General features: G+C 40.8%; 1 protein-coding gene across 3 annotated transcripts in view; it reads right to left on the bottom strand.

Moving 5' to 3' along the window:
* LOC113524892 (protein shisa-8) overlaps positions 1-22,427 on the bottom strand; it is a 43,482-nt gene extending 21,055 nt beyond the window's left edge. Inside the window, exons 1-3 of one of the 3 annotated variants that reach the window (XM_026911268.3) lie at positions 22,228-22,427; positions 21,279-21,459; positions 17,925-18,441 (exon numbers count right to left, since the gene is read on the bottom strand). In XM_026911268.3, the coding sequence (XP_026767069.1) occupies positions 17,925-18,433 (509 nt within the window). In that variant the 5' untranslated portion in view covers positions 18,434-18,441; positions 21,279-21,459; positions 22,228-22,427. The remainder of the gene's footprint in view (positions 1-17,924; positions 18,442-21,278; positions 21,460-22,227) is intronic. The other 2 variants (XM_053231561.1, XM_053231562.1) reach the window with 2 other exon arrangements.
* Positions 22,428-23,145: the final 718 nt, after the last annotated feature.

Below are 23,145 nucleotides of genomic sequence, written 5' to 3'. Positions count from 1 at the left end.
TGATTGCCCTACTGACTGGTAGAGCTCTGGCCTGGGCCTCAGCGGTTTGTGAGCACCGCCTGGCAGACCAGTCAGCTCCTTTATTATGGTGCTACGGAGCACCTTTGATCACCTGCCCTGTGGAGGGGGCCTGATTTCATCCCACCTCCAGATGCATCAGGGCAGCTTCTCTGTAGCAGACTATACCATTGAGCTTTGAACCGTGGTGGCCAGCTCAGGCTGGAATGCCCTAGTTCTCCAGGCAGTATATGTACAGTGTCTTTCTGAGGCTCTGTACAGTCTCGCCATCCGCAATGGTTGGAACGCCGGCCAACTAGGGCATTTGCACATGACTGCAGACTCATGTTGGGCTTCCCCTGGTGGTGGAAGCATTATCCCCATATTGATTGGCCTACCGGCTCGGTCTCTGCGTGGGGGTCCCAAAGCCCACAGAGTTGACTCAGGTGCATGGCCAATTTCCCCTCTTCCGTTACAGAGCCGGCGGGCCTGTTGGGGGGTGCCAGAGGATTATTGGGACCTCCAAGAGGTCTTTTCTAAGAACAAGGACCAAACATTGACACTTCACAGGCCGTTTGATTGCACCATCAACCTGCTCCCTGGTGCAGCTCCCCCTAGGGGCAGGTTATTCTCCCTCTCGTCCATGGATAAATATACCCAGGAGGCCTTATCTCTGTGGTTTATCCACCTATCCATCTCACCAGTGGGCGCAGGCTTCTTCTTTTTGAAGACCAAGAAAGACCTAGGCAAGTTACGGTGGACAGCTGAGGTGCAGGAGGCTTTCGAAGCCCTAAAGGGAAGACTAACCTCAGCCCCTGTGCTTTGAATCACGTCGCCATTGGCTTGCTCATTAGGGATAAATTCACAGTGATAAATTCAAATATTTACAATATATTTTTTGTGAATCCATTTATTTCTGTAAAGCTGCTTTGTGACAATGTCCATTGTTAAAAGTGCTATACAAATAAAATTGAATTGAATTGAATGCCCTACCCCTAGACTCAAACTGTAGTGAAGGTTGATGCCTCCAATATCGGAGTGGGTGCTGTCCTCTCTCAATAACAAAGCATGAAAGGTAACAAAGGTAACAAAAGCATGAACTACTTTTTCTGCATCTTGATGAAAGCAGGCTATCCTAGTAATATTAATTACATGAGCTTCAAGTGAGAGACTGGAGTCTAATTAATAACTAATAATTAGTAAACAATAATAATTACATAACTAGTAATTACACCAAGGCCATTTATTGCTGCACATGATGTAACTGAAAGGCCATCCAGGGTTACTATGTAATCAGAAAGCTTGCTTCTAGCTGCATGTGGTCCTAGTAGAAATATTTCTGCCATGTCAGAATTAAGTAGGAGGAAGTAACTCTGCATCCAGTTTCTAATGTCTGTTACACATTTCTCAACTTTATTAAGCTGGTATCTGGTTTTGCTGATACATATAACTGTGTGTCATCAGCATAACAAAGCCAATACAATGTTTTTATTTATTATAACCAGAGGTATCATATATAGAGAAACCTTATATACCAAATCTCAATTTAATATGCATAGAGAAGTCACCATTTACATCTACAAACTGATAAAGATTAGTTGAATAAGCCCTCATCCAGGAGAGGGCCAACATAGTTGTTGGAGTTTCTAGTCATCCCATTCATAAAGTCATCCCTACTACATACTGATGGTATATATGCTTCTTTGGTGGTGTTGTTCCTAGTTCCTAACTTTGCTATTGTAAAGAATCTATTGTTATTTTTGTTGTCTTTTGTTAAGGTGGAGAGATATGCTGATATAGCTGCACTAAGAGCCTTTTCATAGATTAGAAATCTCTTACACCATTCTTACACTATTTTTTTCTCTATAATTATTTTTCTTTTAAGTGGGGCTACATTATCTACAGTGCTGCGGAACGTTGACTCCGGACATTCAGTCATGTGAATGAGTTCTGATGGGTCACATGGTGAGCTGATCAAGGCAGACTACTCTGGAAGTTTTTTCAGTAAAACTATGTACACTAGCAGATGTGAATGTACATTTATTGGGGCACTGTGGCAAAGTGCATATATTGTGACTGAAACACATTTTAAATGTGAAATGAAGTAATGATCTGAGATAGCTTCAAACTAGGTAGTGTGACTATATTTTCTATATTTAATCCAAATATCAGTATTAAACCATTTAACTATTATGTTTTGATTGAATGCACACAAAACCTGATCTCAGTGGGTCTTGCGGATCATTAAAATCAATATTAAAGTCTCCAAAAATTACTACTCTGTGTCAGGTCAACTCAGTCAGCTGGCTGAGGACACACTGTGGCCTACAAACATGGCCGTCCAGACTATACTTCCCATAGCACACGCACCTTGTCACATTCACAGTCACCAGACTTCTAATCATGCACAACTGTCACCAGTCACCACTGGCACTATATATTGGACTCTCTCACACACACACACACACACACACACACACACACTCACTTGCTGTGAAGTAACGCTCAGTCTGTTTTGTGCATCTGACATTACCAACCTTGCTATTTCTGTGATCGCTATTCTGGTTTTGACCTTGGTAGTTTCGTTAAGCCCCAGGTACATTGGCCCCTTCAAAGTCCTCAAACAGATCAATGAGGTCACTTACAAGCTGGATCTGCCACAACACTGCCGCATAGCCCCCTCATTCCACATCTCCTGCCTGAAGATCATCATACCCGGGCCCCCAGTCACTAACATCCCGCCCACCATCAAACCAGCCCCTCTCAACATCGAAGGTTGACCTGCATACCTGGTAAAATCAGTACTCATCTCTCGTTGCAGAAATGGCAGGCTGGAGTACTTCAATGAGTGGGAGGGGTACAGACCAGGGGAACATTGTTGGGTCCCAGCACACAAAATCCTCAACCCTAACCTGTGCCAGGAGTACTATGCCAGTCACTCTGAATGCCCTGGTTCATGACTGAGGGGGAGATCTAGAAAGTGCAGTGCTCCTGGAGTGAGCCTTTCAGGGGAGGGGACTCTGTCAGGTCAACGCAGTCAGCAAACTCAATTTACCAGAACACACTGAGGCCTACAAACATGGCTGCCCCAGACTACACTTCCCATAGCAAACACACTTTGTCACATTCACAGTCACCAGGCTTCGAATCATGCACACCTGTTACTAATCACCACCGGCACTATATATTGGACTTTCACACACACACACACACACACACTCACTCACTCACTCATAGTACGAAGCCTGGTATTTCTGGGGAGTGCTATTCTGGTTTTGACCTTGATAGTTTCCTGTAAATAATAATTAGTGGAAACAATTGGGTAGAGATTTTTTTTTTTTAGGCTATGTATGTTACGTTATTACAAAAAAACTTCAAATGTGTCATATTCATGTCCAGGTTTTTGTGTGATGCCTAGAATATTGTAATCTACAACTGCAACACCTCCTCTGCCAGTTAGACGAGTATGATGTATATAACTGTATCTGGGGGACTATCTAAATTTAATGCTACAAACTCATTTGGTCTAATCCAGTTTTCTGTTAAACACAGTACATTAAATTCCTGATCAGTAATAGTTTCATTTAAAATAAGTGCTTTAGATGTAAGAGATTTAACAGTCCTAGTTTCAGATCAAAGGTGCTAGCTGTGCATTCAGCATGATCTAATATTGTGTCAATTAGGTTACTAAAACAAACTTTCTGATAGTTTCTACTTTTTTTATTTAGCTTAGGGAACTGACACAGCCTCAATATAGTGAAACCTGAATCATGACTTTTACCAAGAATGCCTTTTACCAAGCTTTCTGTATATCCACCCTCCTTTACAGCTGTGAAATCCCTTGAAGGCTTAAAAAGAATGCATTCAGTGTGTTTTAGAACTCACCTGGACTGACAGTGTTGCCTCATATTAATGTACACTATATGGCCAAATGTTTGTGGACACCTGACCATTACACCCATATGATTGGTGATATAATTGAATAAAAACCCTGACCTTGACCCCTGTCAGCTGTCTAACTATAGACCAATATCAAACCTCCCCTTTATTTCCAAGGTCCTAGAAAAGGTTGTAGCACAGCAGCTATGCTCATACTTACATAGCAATAACATTCATGAAATGTATCAGTCAGGATTTAGGCCTCATCATAGCACAGAGACAGCACTGGTTAAAGTGGTAAATGACTTACTACTGTCCTCTGATCAGGGTTGTGTCTCCTTGCTTGTGCTGCTTGACCTTAGTGCAGCTTTTGATATCATTGATCATGCTATTCTCCTCGATAGACTTGAAAATGTAGTAGGCATTCAGGGAACAGCCCTTTCCTGGCTCAGGTCTTATTTGATCATTATCAGTTTGTAAACGTAAATGGTGACTTCTCTTCTCATACTAAGGTAAAGTTTGGTGTCCCGCAAGGCCCTGTTTTAGGCCCAATGCTCTTTTCTTTATATACGCTACATGGTATTAGCTTCCACTGTTACGCTGATGACGCACAGTTGTATGTTTCAGCAAAGCCAGATGACAGACACCAGCTTAATAAAGTTGAGGAATGTGTAAAAGACATTAGAAACTGGATGCTTATTAACTTTCTCTTAATTAATTCTGACAAGACAGAAGTAATTGTACTAGGACAACATGCAGCTAGAAGTAAGCTTTCTGATTACATAATAACTCTGGATGGCCTTTCTGTTTCATCATGTGCAGCAGTAAAAGACCTTGATGTGATTATCGACTCTAGTCTTTCTTTTGAAGCTCATGTAGATAATATAACTAGGATCGCTTTCTTTCATCTCAGAAATATTGCTAAAATAAGAAATATATTCTCACTACACGATGCAGAAAAATTAGTTCATGCTTTTGTTACCTCTAGATTGGATTATTGTAATGCCTTACTGTCTGGATGTTCTCTCCCTTTTAGTTATGCTGTCATAGCTAGTCTTGCCAGAGTTCCTGCTTGCACTCTGCATGCAAAGTACATTGTCCTTAGCCATTAGAGGACAAAAGCTTACCTAACAATCTCTCCCTCCCTCTCCATCTCTCTCTCCTTCACTCTCTGTCGAGCTACACATGCTACTTCTGAGATGCCAGTGATCCTGACCCCTTCTGCTCCTCCTCGCTGCTTGACCCATCCTGATGCCCTACTTCTGGTTGGAGTTCTCACTGGTTGAGTTCGCTCGCTGCTGCTGGGGGTGGCCCCATATGAACGGCCTGAAGAACCAGTTGGATTGCTGGGGATGGTGCCACCTGGGGGCTGTGGAGATGTGGAGAGCACCTTCGTACTCAGGACTCCATCAGTGGACAGTGGATAGATTTTAACCAACTGGACTTCTTGCAAAAGCTGTGATGAATTTACTGGTTGCACAATTGCACTATTTGTCTATATAGTACACAATAATAGAAGGGATTTATTTATAATTGCACTGTCCGTAGGAACCAGGCTCAAAAGGGAACCCATCCTCATCTGGGTGCAACGGATAGTGCGATTGCGACCGTCGCCTCTGGCTTGCTCATTAGGGATAAATTCACATATTTGCAATATATTTTTTATGAATACATTTATTTCTGTAAAGCTGCTTTGTGACAATGTCCATTGTTAAAAGCACAATACAAATTAAATTGAATTTAATTTAATTGAATGTGCTTATTGAACATCCCATTCCAGATTTAGTCCATGCTTTGCTGTTATAATAACCTCCACTCTTCTGGAAAAATCTGTTTTTCCACTAGATTTTGGAGCGTGGCTGTGGGGATTTGTGTTCATTCAGCTACAAGAGCATTAGTGAGGTCAGGCACTGTTGTTGGATGAGCAGGTCTGGGGAACCTATTCGGTGTTCCAGTTCATCCCAAAGGTGATCAGTTGGCTTGATGTCAGGGTAGGTCACATTATTAGGATGTCCCAGAATCTGCTCAGCAGGTGGGCAAAAGAAAATCTACAAAGAAGGATCAAGGATTAACTGAAAATGTGTAAGATCATTTCTGAGAACCTGAAGGGCACTGCTGCTGACAGTAACACCTAGTGACAGGTCACCCTCAGTGGGACTCGCACGCCAGAGGAGCTCAGACACAGCCAACTGACAGAGAGAGAGAGAGAAAGAGAGAGAGAGAGAGAGAGAGAGACAGGGCTAGACAGGGACAGAGACTGAGAGAGAGATTCTGTCATTCTCCTTCATTCTTAACCTCTTATCATCTTGCTTTTTTTAACCAGAGCTGAGGGGAGTATTGCGTTTGCATTCAGAATCACATTAAAGGACAGAACACTGGAGACGGAGGAGACAGAACAGTGAACTAAATAAAGAAATAATGAACACAACACATAAGTCTGGAATTTTTCAAGCATTATGATTTGAGAGGTGTAACATGATCTGCACAGTGGTCAGATTGTCCACAATTGCAGTGAAACAGACAGACCTACTAATATATAATTTCTGATCCATCTGACAGCTGGTCCTCATCCCAAACAGCACTCTCTGTCTTGCATGGACACTACACTCACTGACTTCCATACTATGCCACACCCTTCATTGCTTGTAAATACACAACCCTCAGAGGGTTCAAGGTTTTTTCCACATTACAACCAACAATAATTCTCAATCAGCACCTACCAGAATCAACAGTATAAATTGAGTTAATTATATAGGGAATGCCTGTTTATCTAAGGTCTCTCACTGAGGATCTCCTACAAGCCTGGAGAGAAGATATCTTGGAACCCGCCATCCTATGCACTCCAACATATTTATCTCAATATACTTGTATATTGTGGAAGTATATTGAGATATATTGTGTAAATCAATTGAAATGTCTTGTGTAGTTTCCCTGTCTCTTATCCAGGAGATCTATTGAGTTGGTATGCAAACAGTAGTGGAGCCAAATTCTGTAGATGGAAGTAGCATATAATGTTCTTGACTAGTCCTTCAAAGCATGTCATTGCACGGTGAGTGCTACTGGTTAATAGTTATTCAAGCATCTTTGGTACAGAAATAATAATGGATTTTTTGATGCAGGTGGGAACAATAGACTGGGAAGCCTTGAAGTGTGCATAGAATGACTTCAGATTTTCTTCTAGAGAAGCATCAGCATTTACCAGTATAGTCTGGTTATTGTATATCTTTCCACATGTTATTCAAAAGCATACAGTCCTTGAGTTCTGCACTAAGAAGTCATGGAAGTTCCCCTCTGCCCACAAATGTAATAAAGAACACATCATTTGAAGGGGGTCAGATTAAATAAAACTTTTAAAAATCCATAGAAATTTGCCACATTTTATTGGGATAAAATACATTATTGTGGTGTTTGATTATGATGTTTATTTTTTTATTTATGCAGTTCCACATTAAACTTCAAAGTTGTTCAACTTTGACCTGCAAATTCCAATCGCTGACCAACAGCAGAGTTGCTTTGCTGATTTCACCTCTGGCTTTGAAGCCTGAAACAGCAGAGATGTAGTAAAAGAAAGTGCTACCATTAGCTGTGTAGTGGCTGAGCTTTAGTTTTTTTTTTTTTTAATATTTCACAGCCCAATTATGAATTTTTCTATAAAAATGTAGTGAGCTGGAATAAATGGTGTGCACATATTTGTTCTTTTTATTATTTGTGTTTTTTATTCCAACCTGACTCTGATAGGCTGGAAAGCGAGGCAGATTGCCTAAAATTACCAATGTATAGAGCTTTGTGTACATATAAGTTTCTATTTGTATGTACTTATAAATACAGGGAATTGTTGTAAATGAGTTTTTTAAATATATAATTTTGTAGCATGTTAAATTGCTTAGATTTTGTTGGAGCTCATAGGCTTGCTTTCTGTTTATCAGGGCTGTGTGTGTGTGGTTGTGAGTTTTTGGGTGATTCACTCATTGTTCTTCTGACTGTTACAGGCTGAAATGTACTGTGCTGCTTTCTTTCCATTCTCCTAATAGGATGTGCAATTTCCCAGTATTGGTAAGAGTGTAGAATTGGGGGTGGATATTCTGAATTTGCCATATGTTGGTGCATTTTTCATACTTAGTTACGAAGTGTAACTCTGTCTCCATGAAGTGTAGCTCTGGAGCCATGATTTCATGCTTATCTTGATGGCCAGTCTTTGTGTGCTGAGTCTGTACTTGTCATTGTGGTTCTGTGTTGTTGGTCAGTCACTGTGTTCAGATAATGTAGGGCCAGATAGCACTGTATTTTACTTTGAGCTTGTATTTGGTTTCTCCAGTGCCTCACATAGTTTTGTGTTTGGAACATCATCATTTGATTTACTTTTTTTTTAATTTTCTGAGGTTAGGCTGGTCCTGTATTAGTGTGTGTTAGTGTAATGTTGGTGCGTGCTGTAGTGTCCTTCTCTCTGTCTCTATCTTTGTTGGATTTTTTTTTAGCATTGTTCGTTGTGATGTACTCATGATGATGAAAGAGCACTGGACTTGAATTTAATCTAACAGAAACCTGGATAACAGAGGACATTCTGGACCGGTATGTCCGGTAAGAGCAATGGAGGGGGAGTGGAATGTACCAAGGAATCACTGGAATATACAAAGCCTCAAAACCTGCCCCTTAACACCATGAAGACGAAGGAGCTTTTCATCAACTTTAGGAGGTCACATAATGAGGATGAATGTGTTAATCATGTGGACTGAGAAATGTTCAAGGTTACATCAGACAACAACAACATTGACAAGTACACAGGCCCTGTCACAGAATTTATCAGAAAGTATCTAGAGGATGTTGTTCCTACTAAGACCATTCAAATATCCCAACCAGAAACCATGGATAACCAGCAAAATTTGAGCAGCAATAAATGCATGGTCTACTGCTTTTGTCACAGGGCTCTCAATTTTTTCCTACAAACTATAAGGCTGTTGAACAGCAGGTCATTGTCATAGCCAGACATTAAACTGTAAACAAAGTTTACAGTTTACACATTACACAAGTATACACACTTCTCCATCATGCATAATATTACTTAGATCTATCGTTTTAAATGACTGCTTGATTTGAGAAGTCTGTAACATAAGAATTTCACTGACCTTTTAGAAATTTTTATCCTGGGTAAGTTGTGTAAACTGTGATGTGACAAAGTCTAAAGTCTAACACACTGTACACACACATACACACACGCACATTGATATCAGCATTACAACTATATTGCATTCAGATTTGTTTACACAAAGCCTATCTAATCTTGCACCAGTTACAGTGGAATTGGCTATTTGGGTCCTCCCCATTTCTATCTAATATAAAATTTGTGGTGCAATTCCAATCACCCAGCCACTACTACCAAAATTACTGGGGAAGCTAAGAAAATTATTTGGAAAGCTAAGAAATGCATTGAAAATATCGACATATAATTAAACTTCGGTAAGTCACTGTGGATATGGGCATCTGCCAAATACCGTAAATGTAAATTATATAATTATTCTAAATGATCTGATACATTATTGGGTATGTATATATTAATAAACGACACTCCATTAACCTTGGTTTTAACTAGAAGGGTTCTACCTTCTTAAAAAAATGTCTTCAATAGTTAAAATATTTGTGTCCAATATTTAATATGAGAATAGAAAACTAGAAGGGTTCTACCTTCTTAAAAAAATGTCTTCAATAGTTAAAATATTTGTGTCCAATATTTAATATGAGAATAGCTATCCCTGCACTCACATTGGTCTCATGGCTAAGAATACACGGACCGTCCCATCAACTATGCCTTCATATATTGTCATGAAAAAGGATGACATTGTCACTCTCAGTTAACATTGTCATTCTCCATGTTAACATTAATATTCTCCATGTTAACATATTCATTAACCATTTTATCATTTTATTGGCCAGAAACATTTTATTGGCCAGGTACATTTGATGTACTAGGAATTTGACTTGGCACAGTGCAGTGCAGATAATGCAAACAGTGCAAGTACAAACAGTATAAAACAGTTAGGACACAGCACAGGTAACACAAATTATACAAAATCACACAAAACACATATGGTAAGAAGGTGCAATTTACACATTTGTAATTTGATGTACAGTGTTTTTTGCATAAATATGCAAAGTGCACAGTGTAGGTAGAAAGGGGCAGTGGTAGCTCAGTGGTTAAGATGTTGGACTACCAATCAGAAGGTTATGCTAAATGCCATAAATGTTTACAGAATGGATGAATTTAGAGCTTGTTTAAGAGGGGCACTGCCTGTGGGAAGTAACTATTTGAGTGCTGTCTTGTTTTTAACTGCTCTGAAATGTTGCTATACCCAATTATCTTTTATGAAGTGCACATGATATACTTCACTCCTTTAGAGTGATATGGGAATATTGTAGGGATGATGTTTCCCGGAAATTGATAAACACCTGTATTTTCTGGGTGTTCAGGTCCAGATTTGGTTGCACCAGAAGTGTGGAGAGGGGGAGCATGGATTTTGCAGTTTGAACTGTGTGAATTTCTTGTCCAGCAGTTTTGAGATTATTGTATTAAAGGCTATGCTCAAGATCATGAACAGGATTATCACATGTGCCAGGGGTGTCCAGATGCTGGTGGATGAAGTGAAGGCCCATATTTAATGCTGACCTATTGGCCTTGTATACAAACTGCAGGGGGTTGAGGAAGTCCTTGGTGACATTTTTGATATGACCGAGTATAAATCACTGAAATGTTTTTATTACAACAGATATTAGTAGTGCTAAACACTGGTGCTAGTTTCTCTGCATAGTGTTTGACTGTGGTGGGAGAAATGAGATCTGGGCCAGCAGCTTTCCTGATTATTATTATTATTATTATTAAAGTTTGTCATTTTGAAGGAATGCAGTCCAATGTATTCAGTCACTTATCTGTCTTTGAAAATTACCAGTTGCAAGAAATCCAAGCACAGACAAAACATGTACATGCACAGCAATGGCATGGGATCTTTTTATCGGCCAAATTAGTGCCAGCTCTAAAGTGTTGCACAGAAAAAATGGAGTGGCTAATAGAACCAACTTTTAAGCAAGCTTTCATCCCTCATCATACCCCCATCCTCAATAAATATCCGTTCCCTCCTACGTGCAACATGGGGTCTTCCAGTATTATTGATTCTGCCATTTGCAGTGCCTCAGCTTATGGATACCATATGCACAGACCAGTCTGCTCTCCTTTTATATGGCAGTCTTATTTGTTTTAAAATGGATTTGGCTTGGATTGCTGTCATTTTTATTATATTTTAAATATTTAATATTTTTAATGCGATTAATATGAAATGGTGCCTTTTAAAAATATTACATTTATGTGTGTAATTGTGTGTGTGTGTAAATAAATAAATTTAAACTTGACTGCATAATCCCTATAATAAAATGCAGTAACTCCTGTGCAAATTATATGATTTGAAGTCAATCAATTGAGATTTACATTAGGATACAAATCATCATTGCAAGAACACTGGAAGAAAAAGAACCTTAGAAAAAATCTGGTTCTCAAAAATGATTACATGTTTGACCATGGCCTTTCACTGTTTGTACACAGAGTTCAGAAAAAAACAGTAGCTGGTGGGAGAAAATGAATGTTCACACAAGAACAAGAGAAATTATGAACAATGTTGTGACAAATATTATACAAATAATACAAATAAGCCTTTGAGATATTCAGCATCAGATACTGGAGTATAATGAAATCTTTCAAATTATACACAGTGCTTCTACCATCGATCATCTGCTCATGACAGACAGTATGTCTGGGAAGCAAATATATCATGTGCCATTTGAGAGAAACATTTAATGGATGAAAGATGTGCTACTTGTGTGTGCAGGTATTCTTAATACAGTACTAATTGTTGTGTGCCTTTGATTTACACAAATTAACAGTATTTTCATCACTGTTTCAGAGTTCAGTTCATCTTTAATGATGAGGCAACATTTACACTACAATGTGTCAGTGGAATGGACTATCACAGGACCCAGAGCCATGGTAGAAGTCATGTCAACCATTGTGCTGCAGTCAGAAATGGGTTATGCATACACAATCAACACTTAATGTACATAATGTACATTAACATAATGTATTTTGTCATATGGGACAAGGTTAAGGATAAGCTTCCAAATTGCAACATGTCAGAAAACGGCTTGCCAAACATCATCCTATCCAGGTCCATCTTTCTTCTGCCATATTCCCCTTTCCTTTTAATCCAATTGAGAATTTTTTCAGCATGGTGATGGAAGGTATATGACCATAATCTTTAAGTCTAGGCTGAAAGAATATTTGTTTAGTTAAGACTTTTGTTGATAGATTTTCTCTTAGGTAAAGCTTCAGATCTGGAAGATAGATAGGCATAGAGTGTTTTGGTAAACTGGGAGGTATGGGTGCTGTCGCCTCCCACTCTCATGCCTGTGTTACCTTCTGGCTCTCCCTTTTAGGTATAAATTATATGTAATCTTGCCAAAGTCCCTGCTTGCATACTTAATAATCTGTGTTTTTTCTCTCTCTCTATCTCTGTTGAACTACACATGTTACTCCTGCTGCCTGATGAGATGCCTTCCCTCTGGACCGACTTGGCCCATGCTAATGTTCTACATCTGCTTGGAGCCTCCTTCACCAGAGAATCACTTGCTGCTGCAGAGGATGGCCCAACATGGCCCACATGGATGGCCCCACATAGCCTAATGTTTGCTGTGAGGTTACTGTGGATGGTAAAACATGGATATCCTAAAGATGGGTGTTGATCATCTCACTTGGATAGCCTAATGATTGCACTTAAACAGAGAACAGTTTGCACTCAAGTCTCAATCAATACAGTGGATAACTTCACTTGGATACTATGGACTTAAAGCTAAAACTCTACCGAAATAAAAAATGACACTGGCACACTATACAATTGTGGAAGAGTAATGACTAATAATCACACTAACCAGTGACATCCAGAAAAGGATGGGTTCCTTTTTATACTGGTTCCTTTCAATTTTCCTTTTTCATTTCATCTCAGAGAGTTTTCCATGTCAGCATTGCCTCTGGCTTACTCATTAGGGATAATTCTAAATCTATATCCACTTTTCTGTAGAGCTGCTTTATGATGATGTCCATTGTTACAAGTACTATATACTGTAAATAATAATTGAATAGTGAAATGGACAAGAGCTGATGGACAAACCCAGAAAACAGATAAGACAATCATTTACGTACTGCAGTACTATCTAGTCCAGCTCAGTTCAAATATTCTGTTTACTGTGTTATGTTTGCAGACAAAAAGTAATGTGTGTGTCTGTAGTGTAGACAGTTGTGTGTTGGCAACAGAAAAAATGTAAAACAAATGTTTTACTTTTTAATTTGAAAAAAAAAAAAAAATCTTAGGTGACAGATAGCATTTTATATTTCATCTGTAATGAAATGTGCCTAAAACCCAGTAGATCTGATGACATGCACTATTCTGTGAAATTCTGACTTTTTAAAATAATTAATTATAGCTTTAATGTATTTAAAGACATTCATACATAGACATCATAGACAAACTCTAAACAATGCACTCAGATGTGTAATATAATGTAAAGTGACCCATTAAAATGTGCCATGCAGTAGTTGTACTACTACTACTACTACTACTACTACTACTACTATTTTATGGTGTATGGGGGTGTATGGGTGCTTCCGGTGAGGGGTAGTACCTATGGTAGGGGGTATGCCATGTCCTTTTCAGGGCAACCCACCTGACTTTGGTCTCCACCTGGCACCCAGTTCTCACCCGGTGCTCCAAGAAGCTGTAGCATGCACAGCAGTCATGCCCTGGCACACCATTTTGGCAGATAGGCTAAAAAAGGTGAGGGGAGCCATCGGGTCTCAAACCCTCGGTGAGTATTTGGGTTATGCCTATCTCAGCATGCAAAGTCAGTTTCTGGAGGGATGGATGAGATTGAGTGAGCCAGAAAGGTGGTCCTGTAATGCTACGTGGAAAACACAGAGCATGACAAGGCATGTAAGGTATCACGGTCGCCCACTACAGTTCCCAGTTGTGATGACTCACCCTACCAGTGGAATTAAACTTTCAAGGCAGAACGAATGGGATCGCCCCAGTGCAACGTCCCCTCCTCCCCTCAACCAAGCCCTGTGGTGATGGGGGAGTGGCAAAGCGACAGGTGAATATGATCACTGGCGGTCTTAGTCATGAACCTGCACATAGGCGGCCCTTGGACTAGTGGCCACTCATCTTTGAACCCGAAGCAGCGGAGGCATTTGGCAGCATCCAGGGTGACTGGGCAATCCTATTTGGACAGAATCCTTGAATGAGGGAGGGGGTTAGAAAAGGTACCCTGGCTCATTGCAGCTGGCGGGCATACTGCGGCTGGCAGATAATCAAGTGGTTGTACCCCAAAGAAAAAAGCAAAGAGATTTATAGTCAGAGCTTGGAATGTCTGCAATTGTTAGACTGAGGGAATACCAACAGACCAGATAAAAGAACCTCACTCCTTTCTAAAGAACTGACGAAGGGATGCTAAAGGAGGCTGGAGGTGGCTACACCTTATTTTGGCATAGAAAACCAGAAAACAAAGACAAGGTTCATGGGATTTGCTGTCAGAACCTGCCTGATGAAGAGGAGCATCCCTACCCTGTCTGTTTGAGTGAATGAGCACCTCATGATGCTGCACTTCCTGCTGGACTGAAGTCACCACGTAACCATCCGGGCCTTTGCTCAATTCAAAGAACAGTTCTATGAAGACCTTGACCAACTTATAAAATCCACTTCTGGTTTTGGAATGGGATATTCAAGAAACACATATGGGTGTGATGGTTAGATGGCCACTTACTTTTGGCCATATAGTGTATGTTTCTAATACATCTTGTATTTATGCAAATCCTCTGTATTTACTACAGTGAGGATTTCTTTTGATTGATGACACACACACATGCCTACCTCCTAGAGAGTGTTCTTGATCTGGTCAACTGTTGTGAAGGGGTTTTTCTTCACCAGGGAAAGAATTCTTTTGTACCAAATAGTTGATTTGGCCACAACTGTTTTTGCTATCGCTCTGGTGGTCTGTTTTGATTTGGCTTGCTTCAAAGGCAGTGACAGCTCTTTGAACTTCATGTTGACAGTTAAGTGCAACAGATACCAAATGCAAATACCACACTTGAAATCAAATCTAGAAAATGTATCTGTTTACTTGTAAGTGAAATAATGAATAATACACACCTGACCATGAAACAGCTGAGAAGCCAATTGTCTAATTACTTTTGATCCCTTTTCAAAGGAGTGCATACAAGTAGTATGATAATTCCTACATTTTTCACCCAATTTGGATGTCAAAGTTTGTGGACACCTGACCATCACACCCATATGTGGGCCTTCCCCAAACCACAAGGTTTGAAGCACACAATTGTGTGGGATGTCTTTGTATAATGTAGCATTGGAGCGAGCTCCATGAAGACATGGTGTGTTAAGGTTGGAGTGGAAGAACTCGAGTGGCCTGCACAGAACCCTGACCTCAACCCCACTGAACACCTTTGGGATGAGCAGGAATGCACTGCTCTTTTCTTTATATATGCTACCTCTGGGCAAAATTATTCGTAAGCATGGTATTAGCTTCCACTGTTACGCTGATGACACACAGTTGTATGTTTCAGCAAAGCCAGATGACAGACACCAGCTTAATAAAGTTGAGGAATGTGTAAAAGACATTAGAAACTGGATGCTTATTAACTTTCTCTTACTTAATTCTGACAAGACAGAAGTACTTGTACTAGGACCACATGCAGCTAGAAGTAAGCTTTCTGATTACATAATAACTCTGGATGACCTTTCTGTTTCATCATGTGCAGCAGTAAAAGACCTTGGTGTGATTATCGACTCTAGTCTTTCTTTTGAAGCTCATGTAGATAATATAACTAGGATTGCTTTCTTTCATCTCAGAAATATTGCTAAAATAAGAAATATATTCTCACTACACGATGCAGAAAAATTAGTTCATGCTTTTGTTACCTCTAGGTTGGATTATTGTAATGCCTTACTGTCTGGATGTTCCAGTAGATGCATAAACAAGCTCCAGTTAGTCCAGAATGCAGCAGCGAGAGTCCTTACTAGAACCAGAAGATATGACCACATCACCCCTATCTTATCCACACTGCATTGGCTCCCAATCAAATTTCGTATTGATTATAAAATACTACTATTGACCTATAAAGCACTAAATGGTCTCGCGCCACAGTACCTGAGCGAACTTTTGGTCTTTTATGATCCGTCACGCCTACTCAGATCAAAAGATGCAGGCTATTTGTTGGTACCTCGAATAATGCGGGCTACAGCTGGGGGTAGAGCTTTCTCATACAAAGCCCCACAGTTATGGAACAGCCTTCCACTTAGTGTTCGGGGCTCAGACACAGTCTCAGTGTTTAAGTCTAGGCTGAAAACATATTTGTTTAGTCAAGCCTTTTGTGAATAGTTTTCTTAGGTACAGGGGCAGGTCTGGAGGGTTTCACAGGCATAGAGTGTTGTGGTGAAATGGGATGTTTGGATGCTGTCGCCCCCCCACTCTCACACGTTCACTCAGGTTTGTCGACGGTGGAGTGGCTGGCTGCCTTATGTCCCAGGGTGCCCTCATGTCTGTGTTAGCTTCTGGCTCTCCCTTTCAGTTATGCTGTCATAGCTAGTCTTGCCGGAGTCCCTGCTTGCACTCTGCATGCAAAGTACATCGTGCTTAACCATTAGAGGACAAAAGCTCACCTAACAATCTCTTCCTTTCTCTCCATCTCTCTCTCTCCCTCACTCTCTGTCGAGCTACACATGCTACTTCTGAGATGCCAGTGATGCCAGTGATCCTGACCCCTTCTGCTCCTCCTCGCTGCCTGACCCATCCTGATGCCCTACTTCTGGTTGGAGTTCTCATCGGTTGAGTTCGCTCGCTGCTGCTGGGGGTGGCCCCATATGGACTGCCTGAAGAACTGTTTGGATTGCTGGGGATGGTGCCACCTGGGGGCTGTGGAGATGGCTTGGGGATCACATATGGGGAGCTGTACTGTAATGGCTTGGGACTGCGATTGCTGTAGTGGCTTTGGGGCTGCAGTTGCCACGAGCAGCTTCGTACTCAGGACTCCATCAGTGGACAGTGGATAGATTTTAACCAGCCGGACCTCTTGCAAATACTGTGATGAATTTATTGGTTGCACAATTGCACTATTTGTCCATATAGTACACAATAGAAGGGATTTATTTATAATTGCACTATCCGTTGCACCCAGATGAGGATGGGTTCCCTTTTGAGCCTGGTTCCTCTCAAGGTTTCTTCCTCATATCATCTCGGGGAGTTTTTCCTTGCCACCGTCGCCACTGGCTTGCTCATTAGGGATAAATTCACAGTGATAAATTTAAATATTTACAATATATTTTTGTGAATCCATCTATTTCTGTAAAGCTGCTTTGTGACAATGTCCATTGTTAAAAGCGCTATACAAATAAAATTGAATTGAATTGAATTGAATTGAATGCAGACTACACACCAGGCCACCTTGCTCAATATCATTGCCTGACCTCACTAATGCTCTTGTGGCTGAATGAACACAAATCCCCATAGCCACACTCCAAAATCTAGTGCAAAGCCTTCCCAGAAGAGTGGAGGTTATTATAACAACAAAAGGGGACTCAATTTGGAATGAGATGTTCAACAAGCACATATGAGTGTAATGGTCAGGTGTCAAAACACTTTTCTCCATATATTGTATATGCAATGAACATTAACTGAAGCTGTTGACCTGTATCTGCATGATTTTTGCATGGTGCTGCTACCACATGATTGGCTGATTAGATAACTGCATGAATGTGCAGGTGCACAGATGTTCCGAATAAAGTGGATGGTGAGTGTATATTTGAGAGACACACACTATGTCACTAAGAATGTTAATGATCCAATAAGAAAACTCTCACACACTCTACATGCACAGCTTGCTCAACTGGAAGTATGCTCAAAATACACACACACACACACACACACACACACACACACAAGCTTACCTAGTGTTGCTGGTATCCCCAGTTCCTCCACGGCTCCTCTCCAGACCCAGTTTGGCAAAGATTCCTCCGAGCATCATGATGGCCACTGTGCCACAAATCACATACACAATCATGTGCATCTGGTCTGGCTTGGGCACATTGCTAGTGTTAGCATTGGCGTTGGCATTAGCATTGTTGGCATCATTGCCACTGGCAGGTTTTCCTGTATTGGCCCAGGCAGGTGTGTCATAATTGGAGCAACTAGTTTGTTCCAGGCTGTGACCTTTGAACTTGCAGCAGAAACGATAATAGCATGATCCACAGCAGAACAGGTACATGCCGGCATTGCAGTTAAAGGGTGGGTCCCACTGGCCCATCACATCATAGTAACCCCAACAACGGCTGCCCGATGACTCCACCGCTTCCTCCTCCATTGTCACAGTCACCTCGGTCTGATTGGCTGAATCAGAAGATGACGTGATGGCTAGGAGCAGGATGAGATTTAAAATAAAGCAGAATTTCATCTTCATCTTGAGATCTTTAGTGAGAGAAAGAGACAGAGAGAGACAGAAAGAGAGATGGAGAGAGAGAGAGAGAAACAGAAAAAGATAAAGACAGAGATAAGAAAAATAGAGTGAAACACACAGAGAGAGTGAGACACTTCATTAGTACCAGTTACAATGTAGACTCTCTGCTCCAGTTGTGGAACTGCCTCCCAATTAATGTTCAGGAATTTAAGTCTAGGCTGAAAACGTATTTGTTTAGTCAAGCTTTTTGTGAATAGCTTTTCTCTTATGTAAATACACAAATATGGTAGGGGGTTCATGGGCATAGAGGATTTTAGTAAACAGAGATGTTTCGATGCTGTTTGATGTGTGTTGCTTTAGGTCCCAGGGTGCCCTCATGCTCGTGTTTCCTTCTGGCTCTCCTTTTCAGTTACTGTCATAGCTAGTCCAGCCAGATTCCCCATTTGCACTCTGATCACAATGTGCAACCATTTCTACCACTAGCATAACTATCAAGAGCATAACTAATGATCTGTTGTCTCTTTCTGTAAAGCTGAATGCATACTCTTGTTGCCTGATGTCATATGAATAATATCAGTGACTTGCTTGTTCTGTTGTGGGTCTTCTCTCTATTAATTAATTTTCCTTCCATTTTTCCTATTGTTGATTGTGGTGGCAGCAAGCTGAGTAGTTCAGTTCAAGTTTCTCTATTACCTGTCATAGATTACCTCCTCCTGGATGATTCCCAGACGTTCCCAGATGTTCTCAAGCCAACTGTGGCATATAATATCTCCAGTGAGCTCTGGGTCTGCCCCAGGGCCTCTCTCCAGTAGCCATTACCCGACACAGCTCTAGTGGGGTCCAACCCGGAGGTGTTATTTTAAGATGCCAGCAGCAAGAAGTCTTCCCTCACCTGAATGGAGCATCCCACCCTTTTTTCAGGAGAGAACCTTGGCTTCAAACCTGGAGAAGTTGATTTTCACTCCAACCACTTCACACTCTTCATTGATACATTTAAATGCATGTGACTTCCATTTTGGAAGCTGCCAACATATAATCATCTGCAAATAACAAAAATGTTACCTACAACCCCCTATAATGGACACCTCTCCAACTTTGGCTGCATCTTGATGTCCTTTCCAAAATCACAAACAGGAGCAGATACAAGATACACCCCTGACACCTACCTTAACCAATTCTGACTTAATGCTAAGAATGCAGACACAACTCACCTTACTAATATAAAGACCAGTTTGCATGAAATATCCCAGATACCCCATACTCCTGGAACACCTTCCCCAAACAAATGTTATGACACATGATCATAGGCCATAGGAACAGATGTAGAGTGGATTAGTATACTCCTATGACCCCTCACAGAGCTGGTCCACTGTTCCACAGCCTGGGCAGAACCCACATTAACCCTACTGAATCCTAGATTCAATTCCTCGCCAAAATTCTGGCATAAACTTGGGCATGGATTCCTGGAAGCCTGTGATTCTCCTGTAGTTGCATTTGTAATTTACATTTCCATTTTTTAAAATTAGGGACCACCATCCCAGTTTGCTAGCCTAAAGAAATTTTCCAGCACACTAAATGCACAATCTCAACCTTGTCCAGCACCTTCAATATCTCTGAAAGTATCTCAACCACCCCTGCAGCCTTGCCACCATGAAGGTTTCTAATCTCCATAGTAACCCCAGCCACAGAGATGGACTCTAAACCAGATTTCAAGTGCTCCCTCCTAAAGGAGAATACATGTTCCTCAAACATGTATTCCAAAGGAGTTCCTCTCTCCACCAAATGTACTGAATATCACTTAGTCATCTCAAACAACCTCTTACACGAGAAAAAACCTGAAGGTACCATGGCAGCACCACTGCTCCAAACAGTGGCATCTCATAGTCTAGTACTAATTGTCTGAGATAGGGACTACCATGATGTAAACATCACTAGACTACAAGACAGATAGCATCTGAGGCTTAAGAGCCTTGCTCAAGGGTCCAGCAGTGGCAGTGCTGGGATTTGAACTCATGACCATCCAGGCAGAAGTCCAATGTCTTAACCACTGCCCCGAGATAGGACATAGGGAACCTCCCAATGTAAAAGAAATGCAAGATGCCATTAGTAGCTTAAAAAAACAACAGATCTGTTGGTCCAGATGGGATCCCTGCAGAGACCCTGAAGGCAGGTGGATCAGTGCTTCTGTGCCACATACATGCCTTTCTCCTTAAAGTCTGTAAAGATAAACAACTACCCTCAGAGTTCAGGAATGCTCTGACAGTATATATATTTAAGAAAGGAGACAACGCAGATTGTAGCAATTACAGGAGCATCTCTTTTCTACCAACAATAGGTAACGTGCATACTATAATGCAGCAGCAACTCAGATGGTCTGGCCATCATTATCCAGATACCCAATACATGTATCCCTATAGAGAATCTGAATACCCAGTTCTAGGAAGGTCAGCACTAAGCACTTCAAAGACAAAAAATAGCCTGAGAAAATTCAGCTTCAACATCAACAACTGGAAAGAAGTTGTTTCAAACAGAAAAACGTGGAAGAAATCCATCCAAGAGGGAGCCACATTACATGAACCTTATCTCTGTTGTGCCACAGAGAAAAGGTGGATGCTTCATAGATGATGAAAAACAACCAGAAAATCAACAAAGGCAAATTATCAACCACAATCACCACTCATAACTGTATACAGTGCTCCGGAACACATGGATAATGGTTCAGCCTGTACCCCCACCTGCAGACCCACCAATAGTTGGAGAACCCTGTGGAGGATAGTCATACTTGACTTGAGTAACCACAGTTGATGATGACGATGATGGTGTGTGTGTCTGTGCTAGGGTGTTTTACCTGCAGATGTCCAGATATCCAGATCTCCAATCAGTTGCTGAAATTCTAGATCATCCAAGCAATCCACATTATCCACATGTCACATGAGGTCAGAGCCCGTTTGGGAACATCTGAGTGACCAATCTGATGAGTGACATTAAGAAAGAGATGTCCAAATGTCATTTCACTTCATATGCTTTAGCTGTGACACAAATAGAGAGAATGACAGCAAGAGAGAGAACGAGAGAGATAAAGACATTTTATACAATAGCAATAAAACAAATAAACATGACAAATAATCACTCAATGTGTGTTTGTGTGTGTGTGTGTGTTCATGTTTGTGCGTGGCATTACCATTACATCAATTCCAGTATTGCCAAAGTATTGAAAGGAAAAGTACAATTTATACAAATAGCAATAAAATAAATACACATGACAAATAATCACTCAAAAATGTGTGTCAGAGTATGTGTTTGTTCATTACAGTTTCCGCACAGAAGCAGAGTGTGTGTCCGTGCTGTAAATGGTAATTGGGCTAATTACACTAATGGTTTCACTTTAAATACATAAAATATCTATGCAGAATAGGGAAGGAAAACACTTAACAGGTGTGTTAGTGTGTGTAGGTTTATGTTACAGTCATCCACAACCCCAGCCCCTTCCCCAGCACACACACGCACACACACAAACACACACACACCACATACTCTCATAGCACATATACAGACATTAGGCTACACAATCAGTGCTCATATGACGAGTGTCTGTTTTCATGTGTGTTTGTGTGTGTTGTGGCTCATTGTTGATTTAAGAGAGGTAGCTACAGATCTGCTTTTCAAAATCTCTTTCCCTCTCTCCTCTCTTTCTCTCTCTCTCTCTCTCTCTCACACTCACTCACTCTCTCTCACCCACCCACCCACCCACACACACACACACACACACACACACACACACACACATACACTCTTACCCGGTGCTTGTGGAAAACAGACATACTGTATAGTGATATATGTATACTGGGTTATAGATATATCGTTATAGGTATGTGTTTTCTCTGTTGACCTTGCTCTCTTGCTTTATTTCTCCTCTTCACTCATGAGTTGATTCTTCCATCCGGAGATGCTGTGTTCTTGTTCACTGCTCAAAAACGAATGACGGCACTCTCACATGCACTCGCCCTCTCCCTCCCTCTCTTTTTATCATGAGCAAATGAGCACACCTCGCTCTCTCTGCTACACCCCCCCCCCCCCCTTTGTCCGTGACACCTCCCCATTCTCTCACCAGTGTTTTTCTCTTGCTAATCACCTCCTTCTCTCCCTTTTCTCTCCTCTTCTCTGTCTCTCCTTTGTCTCCCTATTTCTTGTTCTGTTTCCTCTCTCTTCTCTCTGTTGGTCTTCTCCTTTTTGTCTATATTTAAATATCTCTAAATTTATTTAAATCCCTTTTCCTCATGTCACATGTCTGTTGCATATTATCCTCTGTGTGTGTGTGTGTGTGTGTGGCAAAAGAGGGATAGAGATACTGGGGGGTGGTAAAGGAAGTGAAATGTATAAGATAGCAGCAGAGAAAGGGAAGAGAACAAACACAGAAACAGATACTAAAGGGTTTAACATTTTATATTACACTTAATATTAAGTGTGGTGTAGCATGCACACTAAAAATAAACAGTAAGCACCGCATATGGCACCTTTCAAACAAAAGGATAGAATTATGAACCTGCTTACTAAAGAGCTACACTCAATCCAAATGCATAATGAAAAAACATCCAAAAGTAAACATAAATGCAATTCTAAAATGTCCTCTTTGTAATGCATAGTTTTACCTAGAAATTAAAACTTTTAAATAAGTCAAATATGATTAAAACCTTTAAGTGAGAAATAAACAGTGA

Source organism: Pangasianodon hypophthalmus, chromosome 29 (assembly GCF_027358585.1).
Source record: "Pangasianodon hypophthalmus isolate fPanHyp1 chromosome 29, fPanHyp1.pri, whole genome shotgun sequence".
NCBI lineage: Eukaryota > Metazoa > Chordata > Actinopteri > Siluriformes > Pangasiidae > Pangasianodon > Pangasianodon hypophthalmus.
Note: the sequence above shows the minus strand (reverse complement) of the source record. Positions and strands in the feature narration are given on the sequence as shown.